The 17592-nt window shown below is 39.6% G+C and overlaps 1 protein-coding gene across 5 annotated transcripts in view; it reads left to right on the top strand.

Annotated features, from left to right (window-relative positions):
* The window catches only part of TTC13 (tetratricopeptide repeat domain 13), a 40215-nt gene that overhangs the window by 14781 nt on the left and 7842 nt on the right, over positions 1–17592 (top strand). For all 5 annotated transcript variants that reach the window (XR_006413796.1, XM_044420798.1, XM_044420789.1 and 2 more), the window contains 11 exons: positions 169–285; positions 1410–1520; positions 3600–3682; positions 4346–4487; positions 5169–5343; positions 6402–6558; positions 8956–9086; positions 9574–9706; positions 11015–11107; positions 15991–16074; positions 16937–17021. Coding sequence is in view for 4 of the 5 variants with exons in the window: in XM_044420798.1 (XP_044276733.1) it covers positions 169–285; positions 1410–1520; positions 3600–3682; positions 4346–4487; positions 5169–5343; positions 6402–6558; positions 8956–9086; positions 9574–9706; positions 11015–11107; positions 15991–16074; positions 16937–17021 (1311 nt within the window). In the remaining variant the exon portion in view is untranslated. The remainder of the gene's footprint in view (positions 1–168; positions 286–1409; positions 1521–3599; positions 3683–4345; positions 4488–5168; positions 5344–6401; positions 6559–8955; positions 9087–9573; positions 9707–11014; positions 11108–15990; positions 16075–16936; positions 17022–17592) is intronic.

Below are 17592 nucleotides of genomic sequence, written 5' to 3'. Positions count from 1 at the left end.
TAATGCATTTAGTTAATTAAGTACTCAATACAGTGCTACATTGATTTCATAAGCAAAGTGTGAGCATTGGATATTGCCCTATGTCAAATGAAAAGCTAATGCTATTTTGAAACATGAAGTATTACTTGTATGTTGTTGCTAATCTAAAGTATTCTATTGGATTTATAGATATTGTCACCTCTGGGTCGGGTTAGTGAAGCACTGGCTGACCTAACTAAAGCTATTCAGCTTAAACCCTCAGCACGACTCTACCGGCACAGAGGTACCTTGTACTTCATATCTGAGGTTAGTTTTTACTTGGACATTTCTAGTGAAAGAGTTAGGACAGATTTTCAACCTCAAGGAAAATGCTGGCTTGAGCCCAACAAGTTTCCAAATAAATCCTCCTTCAGGATTTGAAGTCCAGCTCTCAACTGTTGCAACTTCAATCTAGATACAAAATGTTTTCCTGTGTGCCTGGTGGTTTCCTCCCTGCTTTCCTATTTTGCCCCCGTCTCTGGGGCCATATTTGAAACCCATCATAACCTGCAAGGAAATGCCTGTATCCTTCTAGGTTAACACAGTTGGGAAATTAGGACAGATTTTCCACTTCTTCCCCCTCTTCCACATGTTTCATGTCCTGCAAGGAGGGTGGCTCACAGGAGGTACAGAAGAGGCTGCATGAAAGAGGTTCAGGTATTTTAGGCTAGAACGGTAATGTCTCCTCAATACTTATGCTTGCAAGAAGGGTGTACAAAATAATTTATACTGTTTCAATTGTGTTAATTCAAACCATATTGGTTCTCTATTTAGTTTCTATAGCTTGCCTCTCTATTCAAATGTGCAGAGCAGTCTACAAAACTTGTGGTTTCATAAATAAAAGACATACATTTAGCATTCTCCTTGGACTTGTAAGCCATTGGCTTAGTTCTAAATATTACTTTATATATAAAAGACATAGTTGGTGTTTTAGAGATGGTGGCAACAGCTTATTTAAAGAAATTTTTGTTCACCCGTTATCAACTCAGTTTCTTTAGTTTTTGTAACTGAAGACCACTATACATGTGTTTTTTTTTCTGATACTACTAATGAGAGTTATTAGAACATTTTTCCCTTGTGATTCAGTTCTATGAAGTAAGTACTATTGAATGTAAAGAAACTCTCAAGTAATTATGTCTAGGATTGCACCATAATGGTATGGTGTAAGTCAACCTTGTTGAGTACAATGAAATTACTCTCTGATAAATGTATATAGGATCCCAGCCTAGGAATGTCACATCAGTGTGCAATTAACTATTCCTTTTTTGTTTTAAGAATTGCTATTTTTATGGAAGGCATAGTGCTTGGTAACTGCAACATGATTTGTGTTGCCATTATTAACTAGATCTAGTAGTTTTCTCTGCCTGATATAAGTTGTTCTTGTGCGACAGGATTATGCGACAGCCCATGAAGACTTTCAGAACTCTCTTGAACTAAACAGAAACCAGCCTATAGCTATGCTTTACAAAGGTTTGACATTTTTTCACAGAGGGCTTCTACAGGTAATTATTCTGAATGTGTTATTTTCACCATATGTGTTTTCCTAAACGCGTTCTGTGAAGTGAACTGAGTGAACTGAGTCTGCTTCATGAATCTCCCTTACACTGTCAAACCAGTGGCCCATTTAGCTCAGTGCGGTCTACCATGACGGTTGATGTCTTTCCAAGTGTTGTTCATGTGCTCTCTGGTGAGATTCCCTGTTGCACACAAGCAGCAGCCTGTTTTGGTGGGACTGATAGCTCAGACTTAGAGGATGATGTAGAGTTGGCTGAACCAGATGAGGCTCAGAGCTCAAACTCTGATAACAGAACTGTTGTAACAGATAGGCCTGTACCTGCAGACTCAGTCTCTCTGTACCAGTCCGAGCCTGCTCTGGATGGAAGCAGCTCAAGGACACCCACGGGGCCCAGTCTCCCTGCCTGTGGGAATGAAGCAGAAGGAGGACGGGAGGGAGAAGATTTGGAAATGGGTAATCTCTCAGATGGAGAATGCCAGCCTTCTGAAGACATGGATTTGAGGGCCCATCGTCACAGCCAGGGACTGGCCCAATAAAGGGCTCAGAGCAGAGAACGCAGGCATGCCCAGTTCCACAGCACCCCTCCTTCCAGAGGCAGGCCCTGAAGGGTTCATAAGCAAAGCTTATGGGTAAAGGGGGGGAGAGGGGGTTCGACATCTCTTTGTGTATGCTCAGAGGCTTGTGAATGTTTGGCATCTTCTATGTAGAATAAAGACTTACAAGAAGTGCTGGGGAGTCTGTCTTGCTTGGGAGGGAAAGCCTAGCTCACCACACCAAGGGTCTAGACAAGTGTCTTTTTCCAGCTATACTACCTAAGTTTATTTTAACTAAAGAAACCATGGATTGACCCAGCAACCTTCTGCATGCAAAGCACATGCTCTGTCCTTAAACGAAGCCTGTTCCTTAACACCAGTGCACTATCTATGCTGCTTATCTGCATGAGCTGCCTGGCAGAGGCTGAATATATATGGCCACTTTTAAGACGTTCTGAGAAAGGGTGCATTTATTTATTGGTTTGGTTATTATGTTTCTGTCATGCCTCTTCTTCCAAAAAGCCCAAGGTGGGGTACGTGATTCTCTTCATCTCCGTTTTATCCTTACATCAAAAACCCTCTGAGGTAGGTTAGGCTGAGAGCTAGTGACTAGCCCCCGTTCACCCAGTGGACTTAATGGCTGAGTGGGGGCTAGAATGACGTTGCCACTGTGGCTCAGCTGGTGCCAAAGCTGTCACCCTTTCAGTGCCAAGTTATGACAGCCTTCTTTTCTGAGGCAATTAAGGACCTACTGAGCCACTCGGGGGCTTGAAAGGGATTACCAGGTGTTTCCCAGAGGCACTCTTATTTGTATTGTTTGTTTTTATCATCTGTTATCAACTTTTTAATAGTTCTTCCTGATTTTTATGATATTTTATTGTATTTTTATCATTTGTTTTTACGGATTGTGTAAACTGCCCAGAGAGCTTCAGCTGTGAGGTGGTATAGAAATAAAATAAATATATAATAATATGAATAACCACCTCCCAGGCTCCATCCCAACACTCTGGCCACTTCACCACACCAGCTTCCTATTGTATGGGGTACTCGCTGTTTTTCATTTATGACTTTCCTGACCAAAGCTTCCTGTTTCAGTTTTCATCCCACTGATGCCATAATACTTGTTCAGATGTTAAGTCTTTGGCTGGTTTGCTCATCAACATTCCTTACAAATCACTGCAGTCTCATTGATTTCAGCAGGAAATGTTTAAAGAATGTGGTTAATTCTCTCCCATACATTTTAATGAGACTACAGAGTGCTTCAATTGCCTGGATTGTGCAGCTTGTTACAACTAGCAGAATTAAATACATAGTTGTGGAATGAGGATTAAAAACGCCTGACATTTCAGTAATTCAGTTTCTAAGGTAATCTTCTTTGCAGATGTTGTTCTAAATCATTTCCCCATGTGCTGCCTTGTAGCCATTGTTCAGATCTTCCATTAAGAATTTGTATGAACACTGTACAATATCTGTAAGCGTAATTAATCTCAGTAGAAATAATGAACAAGAGTTTACTGTTGTACTTCACACAGGAAGCTATTGAATCTTTCAAAGAAGCCCTAAAACAGAAAGCAGACTTCATAGATGCATATAAAAGTCTGGGGCAGGCCTATCGGTAAGCAACTTCAGATCCTTTAAAAAATTTCACTGTTTGGCTCTCACATGTGAATTCTGCAAAGAACGTGTTCTAAAGCATTCACAAGCTAGACTGCAGCATACTGGCCTGAATCTAGCATGTCACAGCAGCCTTTTCATCAAAACTTAATTACAACTTTCAATAATTTAATGAGGTGGGCAGTTATTTTAAGATGATTATGCAGTAAAACAATCTTGTTTCATGTATTCATGTGAAATTGATTGGCAGTACATTCCCTTACAGTCTACTTAGAAGTAAGTCTCATTGCCCTGGTTCACACAGTACAGCCAGCATGTAGGTTATTTAACTCATGGTGTGCTACGGTGTGTGCTATGTGCAGGCTATGGCCATTTTGATTGTGCAACCTCCAATGGTGCATTCTGCCATGTCATCCAAATCCGGTCATCATGGGATATTCAAAGCTTAAACAACTCTTGCTTAACCCACAATTAGTAGCTAGTGGAATCACGGTGTTAAGGGGGTTTACTTCCAGGTAAGAGTGTATAGGATTTTAGCCTGAATGAATGACAGGTTGTTGAACTTAACTCTGATTTGATACTGATGTTTAGAGCCTAATTTGATTAATTTATAGTTCACTTGTTGTCTTTTGTGTCTCATTTTTTACTTTATGGAATCTATTAGAGAACTTGGTAACTTCGAAGCTGCTACTGAAAACTTTCAGAAGGCATTGATGCTAAATCAGAATCATGTTCAGACTATTCAGCTTGGAGGAATGATGCTTTATCATCATGGAAACTTGGATGAAGCTCTGAAGAACTTTAAGGTAAGTGCTGGTGCAGTTGCAATACCTTAAACCATTCTGCCATATATAGTAATAATATAGTCTGTGTATAGTTACTGTAAAAACAGTGACATGCTCAAAATTATTTTAAAAGGAAACTAGCTAATTCATAGTGGGATAGGATTATCAATGGCTATACACCCTCCAGATGTGTTGGACTGCAACACCCAGAATTCCCAGCCAGCATGAGCATTGCATTCCAACACATCTGCGCAGCAGGCTGGAAAAAGTTACTTTTAAGCTGTGAGTACTAATGGAATGTCTGTATTCAGAAGCAGTATGCCTAGGGATAAACAACAGAGCTGAGTCATTGCTTTCATGTCCTGTTTGTGGCCCTCCAACAGGCTTTTGTCTGTTTACTACTTGAAACACGATGGAACTTTGATCTACTCCATCAGGCCTGCTCTATGCTATTGGAAGGAAAACTACCTGTAAACACATCTTTGGTTTACAGAAACAATCATAGACTGTTTAGTGAAGATTAAATTCCATTTATTAAATGAAAAAAGGAGTTGTTTGAAATAGCTCGCAGGGGGAAATAGCTTTGGTCTTTTTACGTGAAAATTTGCATCTGAATAAAAAATAAATAAATGTCTATCTGTGTTTATTTATCTGAAACCTCATTCATGTCTTGGATTTATTTGTCCCTTTTCAATTTGCCAGAGGTGTTTGCAACTGGAGCCATACAATGAGGTGTGTCAGTATATGAAAGGTCTCAGTCATGTTGCCACGGGCCAATTTTATGAAGGAATCAAAGCTCAGACAAAAGCTATGCTAAATGACCCTTTGCCTGGTCAGAAAGCTAGTACAGAATATCTAAAAGTGAAATACCTTCGAGGTATGTTGGAACTAATGAAATATTCATTGTTTTATGCATAAGCATTTTATCTGTGGACATTATTGAAAAAATACATTTTCTCTATGATATGTATGGAAACATCTAACAGTGTTAGTTCTACTGACACTAGCGTAAAGCAACGTTAACATAATGTCAGTAGCACTTGTTAATGCACTGATGTTGATTTTTGCTAGTGTAACACATGCTAACATCCTGACACTGTTGGGATTTTCCCATAGTTAATTTGGCCCTTACCCAAAGAAATGCAAACAAAGATAACTTGAAATTTCCATATGATTATTCACAAAAACATATATGTGATTATGAAGACTTTCATATAAGTCCTAGTTATGGGTGGAATTACTAAAGGCTGAATTTGTGTAGTTCTTCATACATGACAAAATCTGCCAAAGCCTATCAAGGGGTAAAGCATGTAAGATGCTCTTGTGAAATAGCAAAAATATAATGGCTGCATTGGTTCAAATTTGTTACTAAAATTATTCTAAAAATGGTTGAAATATTGAGAAAGTGATCAGGAAGAAGGATATTTTGAGTCTTTTGTTTTGACTGCTGCGACTTTAAGGAAGTACAGCCCTTTTGCTTACAAGGGGTAGGATAATGCTGGCTAATATCTAGAAAGACGCAACAGTGACAGGATATAGTGTGGATCATACTCATGTGACTTTTTGTAGCACATCACATGGGAAAACTTGGACCTGGAGGTCCTTTAAGATGACTGAGCGCATAGTCCTATTGAAATGACCTGAACTCGGAGACTTAGAGTCATCCATTGCAAAGCAGGAAAAGCAATGGGGACTTTCTCTGTCTCCCTGTTCCATTGCCCTTTATTGTCTCTAGAAGTGCTTGTCCTGACCTCAGAGGGAAAGGTGCTAGTGCTCTTCCCAAGCTGGCGGGGGCAGTGGGGACAGAGTTCCAGTTCTCAGCAACAGAGTCAGACCCCAGTCTCAGATCACACAGCTGGGAGTCAAAATGGGCTGTGGTCCCGCAGAGGTCTCCTCCAAGAAAAAAAGGCTTAAATATCTTGTTTTTCTTTCCAGAATATTCTCGCTATCTCCACGCACATCTTGATACACCACTTACAGAATACAATATAGATATGGATCTTCCTGGAAAATTTAAAGATCACTGGGCCAAAAATCTTCCTTTTCTCATAGAAGACTATGAGGAACAGCCAGGACTACAACCACATATAAAGTGAGTACCAGGAAAAATGTCTTTAGCATGCCATAATGGAAATGTTTAAAAGTTTGAGTAAAGTATATGAAACCTCAGACAAAATGTGGAGGAAGCTTGCCATTCCTTCTGTTTTTTCTAAGCATGGTTTTTTTCTGAAAAATCAAATATGTTATGAAATATTTTCAATTCAGATAATGATTAAAATATGTAAGGCAATGTCAAATATTTCTGCCCAGCCTTTACTACCTCCAAATGATTTCTAAAAATTATGTAACAGCATTTTCTATAAAGGTTAGAGATGTAAAGTTACTGGAAATAACAAAGCTATGGGGAGGGGTGTTTTTGATCTTTAAAGCATATGACAATAGAACGAATGAACAAGGACAGTTGTGGACTCTCACAGTAGAAGCATTCAAGATGCAACTAGACAGCCATCTGAGAGAGAGTTTCACTGGGAATACTGAACTGAGCAGAGAGTTGAACCCGACAGCCCTCTGGCCCCTTCCAACTCTACTATTCTGTGATTCTATGCAGCCCAGCATTGTTATTTCTTCCATTCCTTATTAAAATTATTGATCTAAAGTACCATTGACTAATAGACTTTTAGGGATGTTCCAAGTCATGCTCCGTTTCCCAACATGTGAGTAGAGTCACCATTTCATAATATGGAATAAAATGTACTTTTTTGACAGTTTGAGCTTTGTTCTGTGGAGTTCTGTGTTTCTGGACTTGTTCTGTGTAGATGCTGTAGTAGGCAATTGATGTAGGTCTAGTATAAAGTGTACATGTGGAAAAAAGCACTGTATGTTATCTCACCACTGACACTGGATGTAACAGGAGAGAATGTGAGTTATCTTACATGATTTTGAAAAATTAACTATGAGGTGTAGATCTATGGCTCTCACAACAAGTTTTTGAATAAAATTCCCAGTTAGACATCACCACAGGGAATGCTGCCTCAACTATAGAACCTTTTAATTGCTACCACCCAAACAAACCCTGTTTAAAAGAAACTCGCTAGTCTGATTCGTATGGTGTAGGCATGGGTTTGGTAACACCCTAGAGAAACTAATCAAAATTAACAAAAATAAGCAGTGTATTAGCAAAAAAAATACAAACAAGAGTAAAAATTACTCTTCAAATAATAGGTAGGATTACTTAATGGTTCTCCAATTAAGTATGAGTGATGATCATTCTTAGTTGGTGAGAGAGTATTTCTCAACTAAATAAAGTCTCGATAACTTTTTCTTCAGATTTCCACACCTTCCTATTGGTATAGGAATTTCCCTAAACTTCTTTCTAAACAGGAAAAGATTCTGTCTACTAAGCTTCCTCTGACTCCAGTTCTTTCTGCTTCTTCTGGCTTCTTTCTGTGATACTGATTGGGTTCTCACAACACACACAATACAGAGTGGCTTAAGCCACCTTAACAACCCATGGCTTGTTTGACTCCTGGTGGGGTGTCAAGTTTTCTGAATTTTGCAAAGCGATTTTCTCCTGGATCACAGGGATGGTCTAACGACCCATATGGCAAGACCAACAAAACACCCTGCTGCTATTCCAGATCTCACAGATATAAGTGACAGCCCCTCCCCCAGTTCCCATGTGTCACTTCACAGCAACTTTCACTGGTCGGCCACCTTCCCATTCTTTTTTTGGCCTCAGAAAATTATGCAGTGCACACACGTGGCTGTCCGAAATGTGTAGTCTTTTCTGTTCCGTTTCCTTGTATGTTTCAGCTATCAAACGGAATGACAAAGTAGAGTATGTAACACACATGGAAATTGACATGGTGAAACTGCAAACAACCCACACTGCATAGCTTAGCCATGCAAATATGACAATTATTGTCTGATTGGTCATTTTCCTAAAGATAACAATCCAGATTATCTTGTCATGTTTTCTTCCACTGAGAATTCTGTTTTATGTAAGCAAAACCAGCTCTGGAGACTGTGCAGCTCAGGGCACTTCTGCTAATGAACATATTTTGGCCAGCAAGCTGAAACAGAATTTGTTAGATTCCATAGCTTTTTATCATTTGTCCCATAAGCACGTGGAAGATGTGATCTTGGCATCCTTGCTGGAAGAAGCTTGGGCCATTGTTAAACCACCTTGAGATGGGTTGGAAGAGTCACTTCTTCCACTGTAATGGGCAGACCCCATCTGTAAAAAGACAGATACCGTAGTAGGTTGGCCAAATCAGGTTACTGAATGCATTGAAGAAGTCTGAATGCTGCGGTTTCATTCAGCATTGGACTGCACTTGGTTCTCACACTGCATTTCTAGTGTGTCTCTGCCTTGCTGACTGTTGCCTCTAATTCTCAACAGATTCTAAATGTATACTGTATTCTCTGTTTAAAATTTCATAGGAATCATTTTGATGTTTCCTATTAAATGTTTCTTCTTTATTTTAAGGGATGTATTGTTTCAGACATTTGAAAAGTATAAGCCTGACATCCAAGAAATAATATGCATAGCTGATCATTTGGGTTCCCTAATGCAGTATGAGACACCTGGATTTCTTCCAAACAAGAGAATACATAGAGGTATGTTGGGAAAATATGATCTGATTTTGGAAATAAAAATGTGGGGTCGCTTGCTGTGGTAACACTTGGATAATTCAAGTACAGCTGTGAAACGTGCTTTCTTCTGGTTAGTTCAGCTCATTCATGCATTAAACAAAAACATGAACTTTTTTTGAACTGCCATTTTGCATAATCTTACTGAGACAGCAACCTCACATGATTGAAAACGTCCTGAGACTTCTGTGACGGGATGGTATAGAAAAGTTTTAAATACATAAATATTAAATACTAGTCCCTGTGCTGTCATCCCCTCCATTGCTTCTCTTAGTCTGGAATCCTGTATTTGCTTACCTGGGAGAAAGCTTCACTTGAGCATAATGCACTTTGAGTAAACACAATTAGGATTTCATTGATAGTTTAGATACCCCACTTTCCCCCAAGATTGATATATAGACATGGTTATATAGACATGGTTCAGCTCAACTGATAATCTGTTTTCTTTGTTCAGCAATGGGACTGGCTGTATTAGAAGTAATGCAAGCTGTTCAGAGAACATGGGTGAACTCAAAAGTGCGTATGAATGGGAAAACCAGGCTGATGCAGTGGAGAGATATGTTTGACATTGCAGTGAAATGGCGAAGGTAATAAAGAAGGAATTCTGTCAAACTCTTCCTTTGTGAATTATCACTATTCAAAGTGCTGAGCAATTATAGGCTTCGTAAAAACAGAGGCAAGGCAGACTGGATAATTTAAGTTTATAGCTATCTAGGGTTCCTATAGTACAGTTTCTGTGTACTTCAACTCAAAAAGCATACCGTAGAGCATGAAAAAATGCAGAAAAGAGTAACCAAAATTATCAGGAGGCAGGAGCAGATTCCCTACATGAAAGGTTGCGGCATTTTTTAGTTAGAGCAAAGGCAACCTGCAGATACAGCTATGCATGGTTTGAAATGTGGATGATTTTCTCAATCTTGCATATACTAGATTCTTGAGTCAGTCAGAGAAGCTGAACGGTGAGAGATTTAGGACAAACTTATTTCTTCATAGAATTTGCTACCAGAAGATAGAAGTTGATGGCCCCCAACTTAGATGGCTTTCAAAAGGGGTTATATAACTTAATGGAGGATAATAAGGCTATTCATGCCCCTAGCCATAATGGCATTCCAGGATCAAAGGCAGCATATCTCTGAATACGGTTCTCTTCCCATGTGGGCTTCCTGTAAGAATCTATTCAGTAGGGTATGGGATTTTGGAGTTGATGGGCCTTTTGCTTGGTCTAGCAGTATGGTTATAATGCTGTTGGTTACAACTTTTATGGCCTAATCCATAGTCGTTTGTCCAGAACAGCAACAAGACTTCAGTTAATTAACCTGCAGTGTGGCTGACTTCCTGCTAAGCAGAGCCACCAACACTTTGTTTAATTATCCTCTGATTGGCTGGATAGGTTGCCATGTGACATATGAGCCTAGGCACTGGGTTGATTTAACAACCCAAAGTTGATTTAAGATCCACCTGAAGGTACGAATTACTCATCGCATCTGGATTTTCACCTTATGCAGCAACTTCTGATCAAGTAGATCAGAATTGGATGATGCAAAGTGGCATGGCATGCAACTCAGCACAGTTGCTGCTGTTACATGCAAACCAGGCTTGTGTGGGCTCTTTACTCTAAGTATCACAATACTTCTAATTGCCAGTTTAACCTCACCCAGATATTCCTAGAAGTTAGCACAATATTATGGTTCAAAACAATAAAAAAGGAAAAAAAGAAAAATCATTAAGGATATCGAGGTTTGTAAAAAGTCGTACGCTGCTAACTGGAGAACACTGGGAGTTGTTGGACTTTTTCACAATTAAAACCTGTTTACACATGCATTGGATTGCATCCTAAATCTGAATCTGTGCAACCAGTGGGATTGCAATGGTGTTGATGTAGTGTCTTTTTACAGGATAGCTGACCCAGACCAGCCAGTACTATGGTTAGACCAAATGCCAGCTCGAAGTCTTAGCAGAGGCTTTAATAATCACATTAATCTAATCAGGTATGATACTTCTGTGAAATCATGTTTGTATCAGAAGTTGTGCTACATAATTCTTCCTGCTTTACAAAGTTCAAGTCATAATGTGCATTTATTTATGTTGGGAATTTTGGCCTTGCCTTACTATGCTTTTTTTCTTGCAATGAAACTTAATGTGGTGTATATTTTTCTATTCTATGAGCAAAGTATACTCCCTCTCAAGATATTGCTGTTCCTCCCTGGCTGAACAGTCCACTCTGGGAGTTTGAATTTCATGTCTATGTTACTTTGGGTCACACAAGTCACCAAATATTTTAATATTAGTTTCTGTGCAGCAGTTAAAAATATTTCAGTGCTTTTCCTATGCAGAAACATGTACTGGCGCCTTAAATGCTAGCAAGTGTGTCTGCTAGCTAGATAGCACGTGCAACACTGATAATCCGGTATTCTTGCATGCATCACCCCAAGAAGACTCACCTTTTTGCAAAGAGTAGTGTAACCATTGTTGTATGTCCCTCTTCTCCTATACTACAAAACAGGATTCCATGCATCTCAGCATTCAAGAAGGAGTGAAGGCAGAGAACATAGCAAAAATATTGTCAATCACAGGGGTTTGGGCTTGTGGGGATGTATGTGTAAGCTGGCAAATGTTTTGTTTTTCCTAGTAAATACTGCTACATTCTTTTTGAGGCCTATTTCTGAATTTTATTTAAGGGTAAGAAGGGGTATTGCATAATCTTTAAAAGTGTGGTCTATCAAATACAAAACCTGTGAGATATCTCAATGGCTTCAGCAAACCTCTGTGAAACTATTGTCCATCTTGACTGTACCTCTTGATAACCTACTGCACTTTTGCAACACTTCTAAAAGCTATCTAAGCTGCTGCCTATACTGATATAAAAGTACTTTTGAAGGTGGTTCTTCATCACCCAACCTTGCATCAACATTTCAAACTACAAAATTGTATTTGCTCATATTTCTGTTCAGTTTAGGTCCTTTGGGCTATTAATCCCTAGAACCATACACAATCTCTCTAAAAATCTAAATTCACGATCATAAAATCTGCTGGGTATAAATGGATATAGGCTGTCAGTATCTCTTCAACACATGGGCAGTGTAGCAAAGACTTTCCCTTTCCAAAATCTCGTTTCCGCTAGATCTGTATCAAACCAATGGGTGAAATTCAGTTAGAGCCCTTTGCAACAGGACAGATCTGCTATCTGTCAGTAGATCAGCTTGAATGCATGGTTGTTTGTAGTTGAGCTGCCAAGTCCTACTTCTGCTTAGTTATATGTATCATGCCAAATACAAACATTCAAGAATTGCTGCAGGCCATAGACAATATCCTCATACTGCCAGAGGAGACAAGCGCTCCAGGTAGATTTTGCATAGCACAATACCTTGCAGTTTCTGTTATTTCCATGGGTTAGAGCACTATGAAAGGTAGCAATGAAACTAACATCAAGCAGGTTCACGGGTAATGACAACCCATCATGGCAATTTGCCACAGTGTGTGTGGGGTGGGGGGCAGGGGGGTTTCAGTGATCTGTCCATGGTGAGTCCAGTCCATCATGAGTAAATTGCTCCATTCTTGTCCACTGTGATGCTGAGCTGTTTTTAGCTCTTCACAGCTTTTTTGTCACTTTAAAATATCTACATATATCTTGGGATATTGTGAAAGCCAACTTGACAGCTGCCTTTTCTAATTGCCATTTGGTAGCCACAAGCTGTGCTTCAAAGCGTCCCAGCAGCACCTTGGAAGAGCCGCTGAGGATTTTTTTTTGGGGGGGGGGTTGCAAACACAAAGGTGCACAATTATTTTTAATTATTCTACTTACAGAAATGCACTTATTTGCAGAAGAGCAAATAGATGATTTGAAACCTTAGCGGCAGTGACTGGTTTGGACATTGCAAAGCAGAGCCCTGAAAACCATTTTCCCCAAAAGCATTGTGCTGTGAGCAGAGCACTCAGATTATTGTCCAAGGGCAAATCCATCCAGTTCCTGCTCAGAGTAGCCTTCCTAGATGTCTCTCGACTTTTGACAGGTAACCGGTGAACTTAGATTCCCTAAAAAAAAAAAAAAAAACAAGGAATGTGGGGAGAATGCACTTTTAGCCTTTCCTCAGCTCATAGAAGGCCAGGGAAAAGTACAAAATTTTCTTCCTGGTTGGGGAGGGGAATAGAAAAGATGAGAATTTTGACATGGGCTGTGAATCTCCCCAAACACCTTTTTTTCGCATAAAGACTAAGCAAGTCATTGTCAGGATCTTTACCCATGGAAAAATTGGTCATCCAGGTTTGGACAATACAACAACCCCCTGTGGTTAAAACAAAAACTCTAGAAGGGCCTATGGTTTCTCAGGGTGGCTTGTTTAAAAGATACAACCCATCATGGGTAACCTAGGCTGGGCTTGTATGACTTGGCAGCCATTCAATGATAGTTGCCCACAGCTGGTTGTTGTGTTGTGTGAACCACATCACTAGGGCCTGTCCATCTCAAGCTGAGTGGGCTATCAAGTCCCTTCTTTAATGTAGGTCTTTCCATCTCCCTGGCTGCAAGTTCCTGTGAGCATGCCTAACCCCGCATCACCCTTCCCTTTTCATCCGATACCTAACTCTTCGGTCTCATATTCCCACATTCTTCTTTAGGAGCCTATCTTCACCCAGCTTGGCTGTCCTCTGAAAGAGTCTTTGACAGCCAGGTTTCTTCCACCAGTCCTTACTGGTCTCCTGCTCCCACACTTGGAAGCTCAACAGCACCTTCCCCTTCACTTCTCAGTCTGATTCAAAATCAGTTCTTAAATCATCTTAGGTCAGTGGAATGGGGAAGGGTGCTTCCACCTGCAGACCCTTGTTCCCTGCACCATGGACCAGATTTGCAGGGACTACAGAGCGAGGCAAAGAAGTCAGTTAACACAATGTTAGATTTCTCCCATTATTAACCCCTGTGATTGACAAAGTAGATTTATCACCTGGTATTTGCAACTAAATAGTTTGCTCTATAAAATCTTGTTTTGTAGACTGGGAAACGAGAAAGGACTTCAGCAAATGCAATAATGGTATGTAGTTTTCCCTTTGAGTACATGTCTATACAGCAACAATCTAGCTTTTTGCAGGGAAGGATGTTCATTTATTTTTGAATTTTGCAAACACATAACATTCTAGAAGTTAAAAAAAAAGATTCCTGACATTTGTTTGCAAGTGTAGCCTAAAAAAGATACCACCCTGAAGCTGAAGAGTGGGCTTTAAATGAACAGGAACAAATATAAGTCCACTGCCTGTACCTCTTGAAAATAATACATTGTGATGAGCTTTCATTCTTTTCACTGGAGCTTGTTTCAGGGGAAAGTCTTGATGGATTATGGCCAGGTCATGTAACCACAAGGCTCCAGATAGTAAGAGTTCATATTTTCCTACCTAAATGTTGCCTCTCTGCCAGGCATGCATAGTGTTGAGTAGCTTAATGTGTTCACATGGCTTAAAATCAAGAATTGTATCAGTGGAGAATTTAAGAACTATTATCACAGCTTTTCTTAGAAGATACAAGTATAGTTTAATAGAATCATAGAATAGTAGAGTTGGAAGGGGCCATCAGGTCCAACCCCCTGCTCTAGCAGGACACCAAGTTATACCATCCCACTCAAATACCTGTTCAGTTTCTTTTTTAATGTCTCTAATGTGGGAGAGCTCACCACTTCTCTAGGCAGCCAATTCCACTGTCGTATTGTCTCAGTATTGAACTAAATTCCTCAATTTATTTCCTTTCATTTAATTAATTACTTATTACAGATCCTTCCCTTTTGTCCTACAGGGAACCCAAGACAGGTTATATAACCCTCTCCGTTTTATTATCACAACAGCCCTGTGAGGTAAATTAGTTTGAGAGTCAGCAACTGGCCCAAAATCAGTCAGTGAACTTCATGGCAAAGTGAGAACTAGAAGGTTAGATTTCCAGAGTCCCAGTCTAATACTCTGATTGCTGTACTACAGTAGTTCTAAATTAGAGTTGATTTTCACATTTTCTTTCAAACAGGAGCAGTAAATCTGCACAAATTATTAAAGATAAAGTGACTGTGTAGTACAATATGTTAGTTGTAAGAATCCTGCTGTTACCATGTTAATATAAGTTAGAAAGGGTTAGCAATGCTCTGCATACTCAGAAGTATGCTCAGTTGTTCCTGACATGACTTACTGCATTTAATATTACATTTGTACAAAACAAAAATCCTAGAGCAGGCAGAGGTGTTAGAGAGAGAGGTATGGGAGAGCTGCCACTTCCAGACCCATGCCAGTTTATTGCAGTCAGGTTGAGATGTGTGGTGTCTCCTTGCAGGTTTCATCTGTTTCATTTTTATCTTTTTAAACACGACAAAACCAGTTCCTATTAAAGCCAACTGTGTCAGTGTCAGAGCAGCATAATTAAGGGGTCCAGTTCAGGGATGGTGACAGTCAGGGTAGCAAGAGAGCTTCAGATTGAACAATTGCACAGATTGAACAAGACGCCCCAGACTGGCCCCTCCCACAGGCTAGGCTGCAGGTTTAGGATTGCTTTGTCAGGTGTGATGCTTTCTTCAGACTGTGGAAATGTTTCACAAATGTTACACATTGATCAGAAACAGTGAACAAGTTTAACCAAAGGCAGTTAGACTGTCGTTTTCAGTTCTCCCACAATGCTCAATAACACATGAGGATGTACAATAGTTCCTGATTCTTGCACATTGTTAGGTACAGGCTAAAAGTGTGTGCTATAACATGTCCAGAGAATTCTGCAATGTACAGGAAATCTGAAGCGGGTAGTTTCTTGAGCAGGATTTGTACTCTAGTATGTCACAGCATTAAAAACTGTATGCATATTTTGTTAACAGTGTGTAAATGCTAGCTAACTTTTCAATGTTTGTATATTCAGGGGACAGGTTATTAACATGAGATACCTTGAATATTTTGAAAAGATTCTTCACTTTATCAAAGACAGGATCCTTGTTTATCATAGGTAAACACATTCTTCTTTATTAATAATGAGTATTTTTACATTTACAAAGCAATTCAGTCACTAGATGGGGTACCATAGTTTTTAAAAAATCATACCTGCATGCTTACAATCTAAGGAAGATGAGACTTCTGTGACAAAAAGGAGGAGGAAAAGTAAGAAAGGTGAAAGAATCAGACATATTTTCAAACACTGAAGGACAGAGATGCAGATATCTGAAGTCAGTAAGTTTGGGAGAGAAGGGACAGAAAAAGAAAAAGGACAGAGGCATGAAACAGAAGTAGTAATCAGATGTTTAGGCAATACAAAAGTACTAGCTAAGCAAAGACTACAAGTAGAGGAGAGAAAGAAAATAGGAGATGAGTGAGGATTTAAAGTAAAACTAGTAACAAACTGCCTCTAATAAGGGAAATATGTAACACAGAAGAAATATGGGGGAAATAACATTGGGGATGGGAGAGGTGTTAGCAGAAATACTGAACCTGAGAAAGAGGCAAGGAAAGGAAAGAATTATGACAGAGCATATGCTGTTTCCCAGAGCTGCAGCACACCACTCTGTAACTGGTTGTCCCAGATTAGGCATGACACAACAAGCTGTGGTTAGGGGAAAACAGAAACAAATGCTCCTGTCTCCTCACAGCTGCGCCACAAGGAGAAGGGACAGTGCCCGAACCCAACTTGTACACAGGCCTGTTCCTTAAGTGTAGTTCCACTTTGATTTGAATGTAACCATCTCAGTAATAATCTTAACTAATAGGTTAAAGCATGTATGTTATGAGTTACCATGGTGTCCTACTTGCACATTCATATAAAAGCTAAAGTCAAGTTATGGAATAATGAATTAAAACTGTTGTTTAATTTTCAGTGCTAATAACCATAAAGAACTGTTAGAAGTTCGAAAAGCTCTGGAACAGGTGCATAAGGTAGAAGACCTTCTCCCAATAATGAAGGTAATTTCTTTCCCTTCCTGCTGGCCAACTTAGAGGTATTATGCAAGCACAATAGTTAGGAAAGAACTGAAAAGTTGTCTATTTTAATAGGCTAATTATTTAATTGCCTTAGTATAGATTTTCATGAAATAAAATACCCAGCTGTCCCTTTCCAGTAATGCAATATAGAGGCCTATTTTGGCTTGTGTTTTGACATTAAGGGAGCAATGTGTTTTTAGATAGAAAGTCCTACAGTTCCCCACATTTGCCAGCCGGCCATGCATTGTTTTTCTATTTGAACACACACAATTTGTTTTGCAATAGTAAAAGGAGACTGTAAATGGCACAGCTATATTCCTATCTGGACTAGGATAACCTGGCTTCAGCTTTCTATGCTCTTGAATCTCCAAGTTAGATTAGTGCAATGCATTCTGCATGGTGTTGCCTTTGAAGACAGTTTGGATTATACAGCTTGCACAAATACACAGTGACCGAATTCATAACAGGGACCAGAAGGCCTGAACACAGAACACTAATCTGGCCTTTCCAAACTGGATTCAGGGTGTTGGCTTTGACTGATACAGTTTTACCC

Source organism: Varanus komodoensis, unplaced genomic scaffold (assembly GCF_004798865.1).
Source record: "Varanus komodoensis strain SLA01 unplaced genomic scaffold, ASM479886v1 scaffold1, whole genome shotgun sequence".
In the NCBI taxonomy this organism is placed as follows: domain Eukaryota; kingdom Metazoa; phylum Chordata; class Lepidosauria; order Squamata; family Varanidae; genus Varanus; species Varanus komodoensis.
The sequence above is the reverse complement of the archived record's forward strand: the minus strand, read 5'-3'. Positions and strand labels throughout refer to the sequence as shown.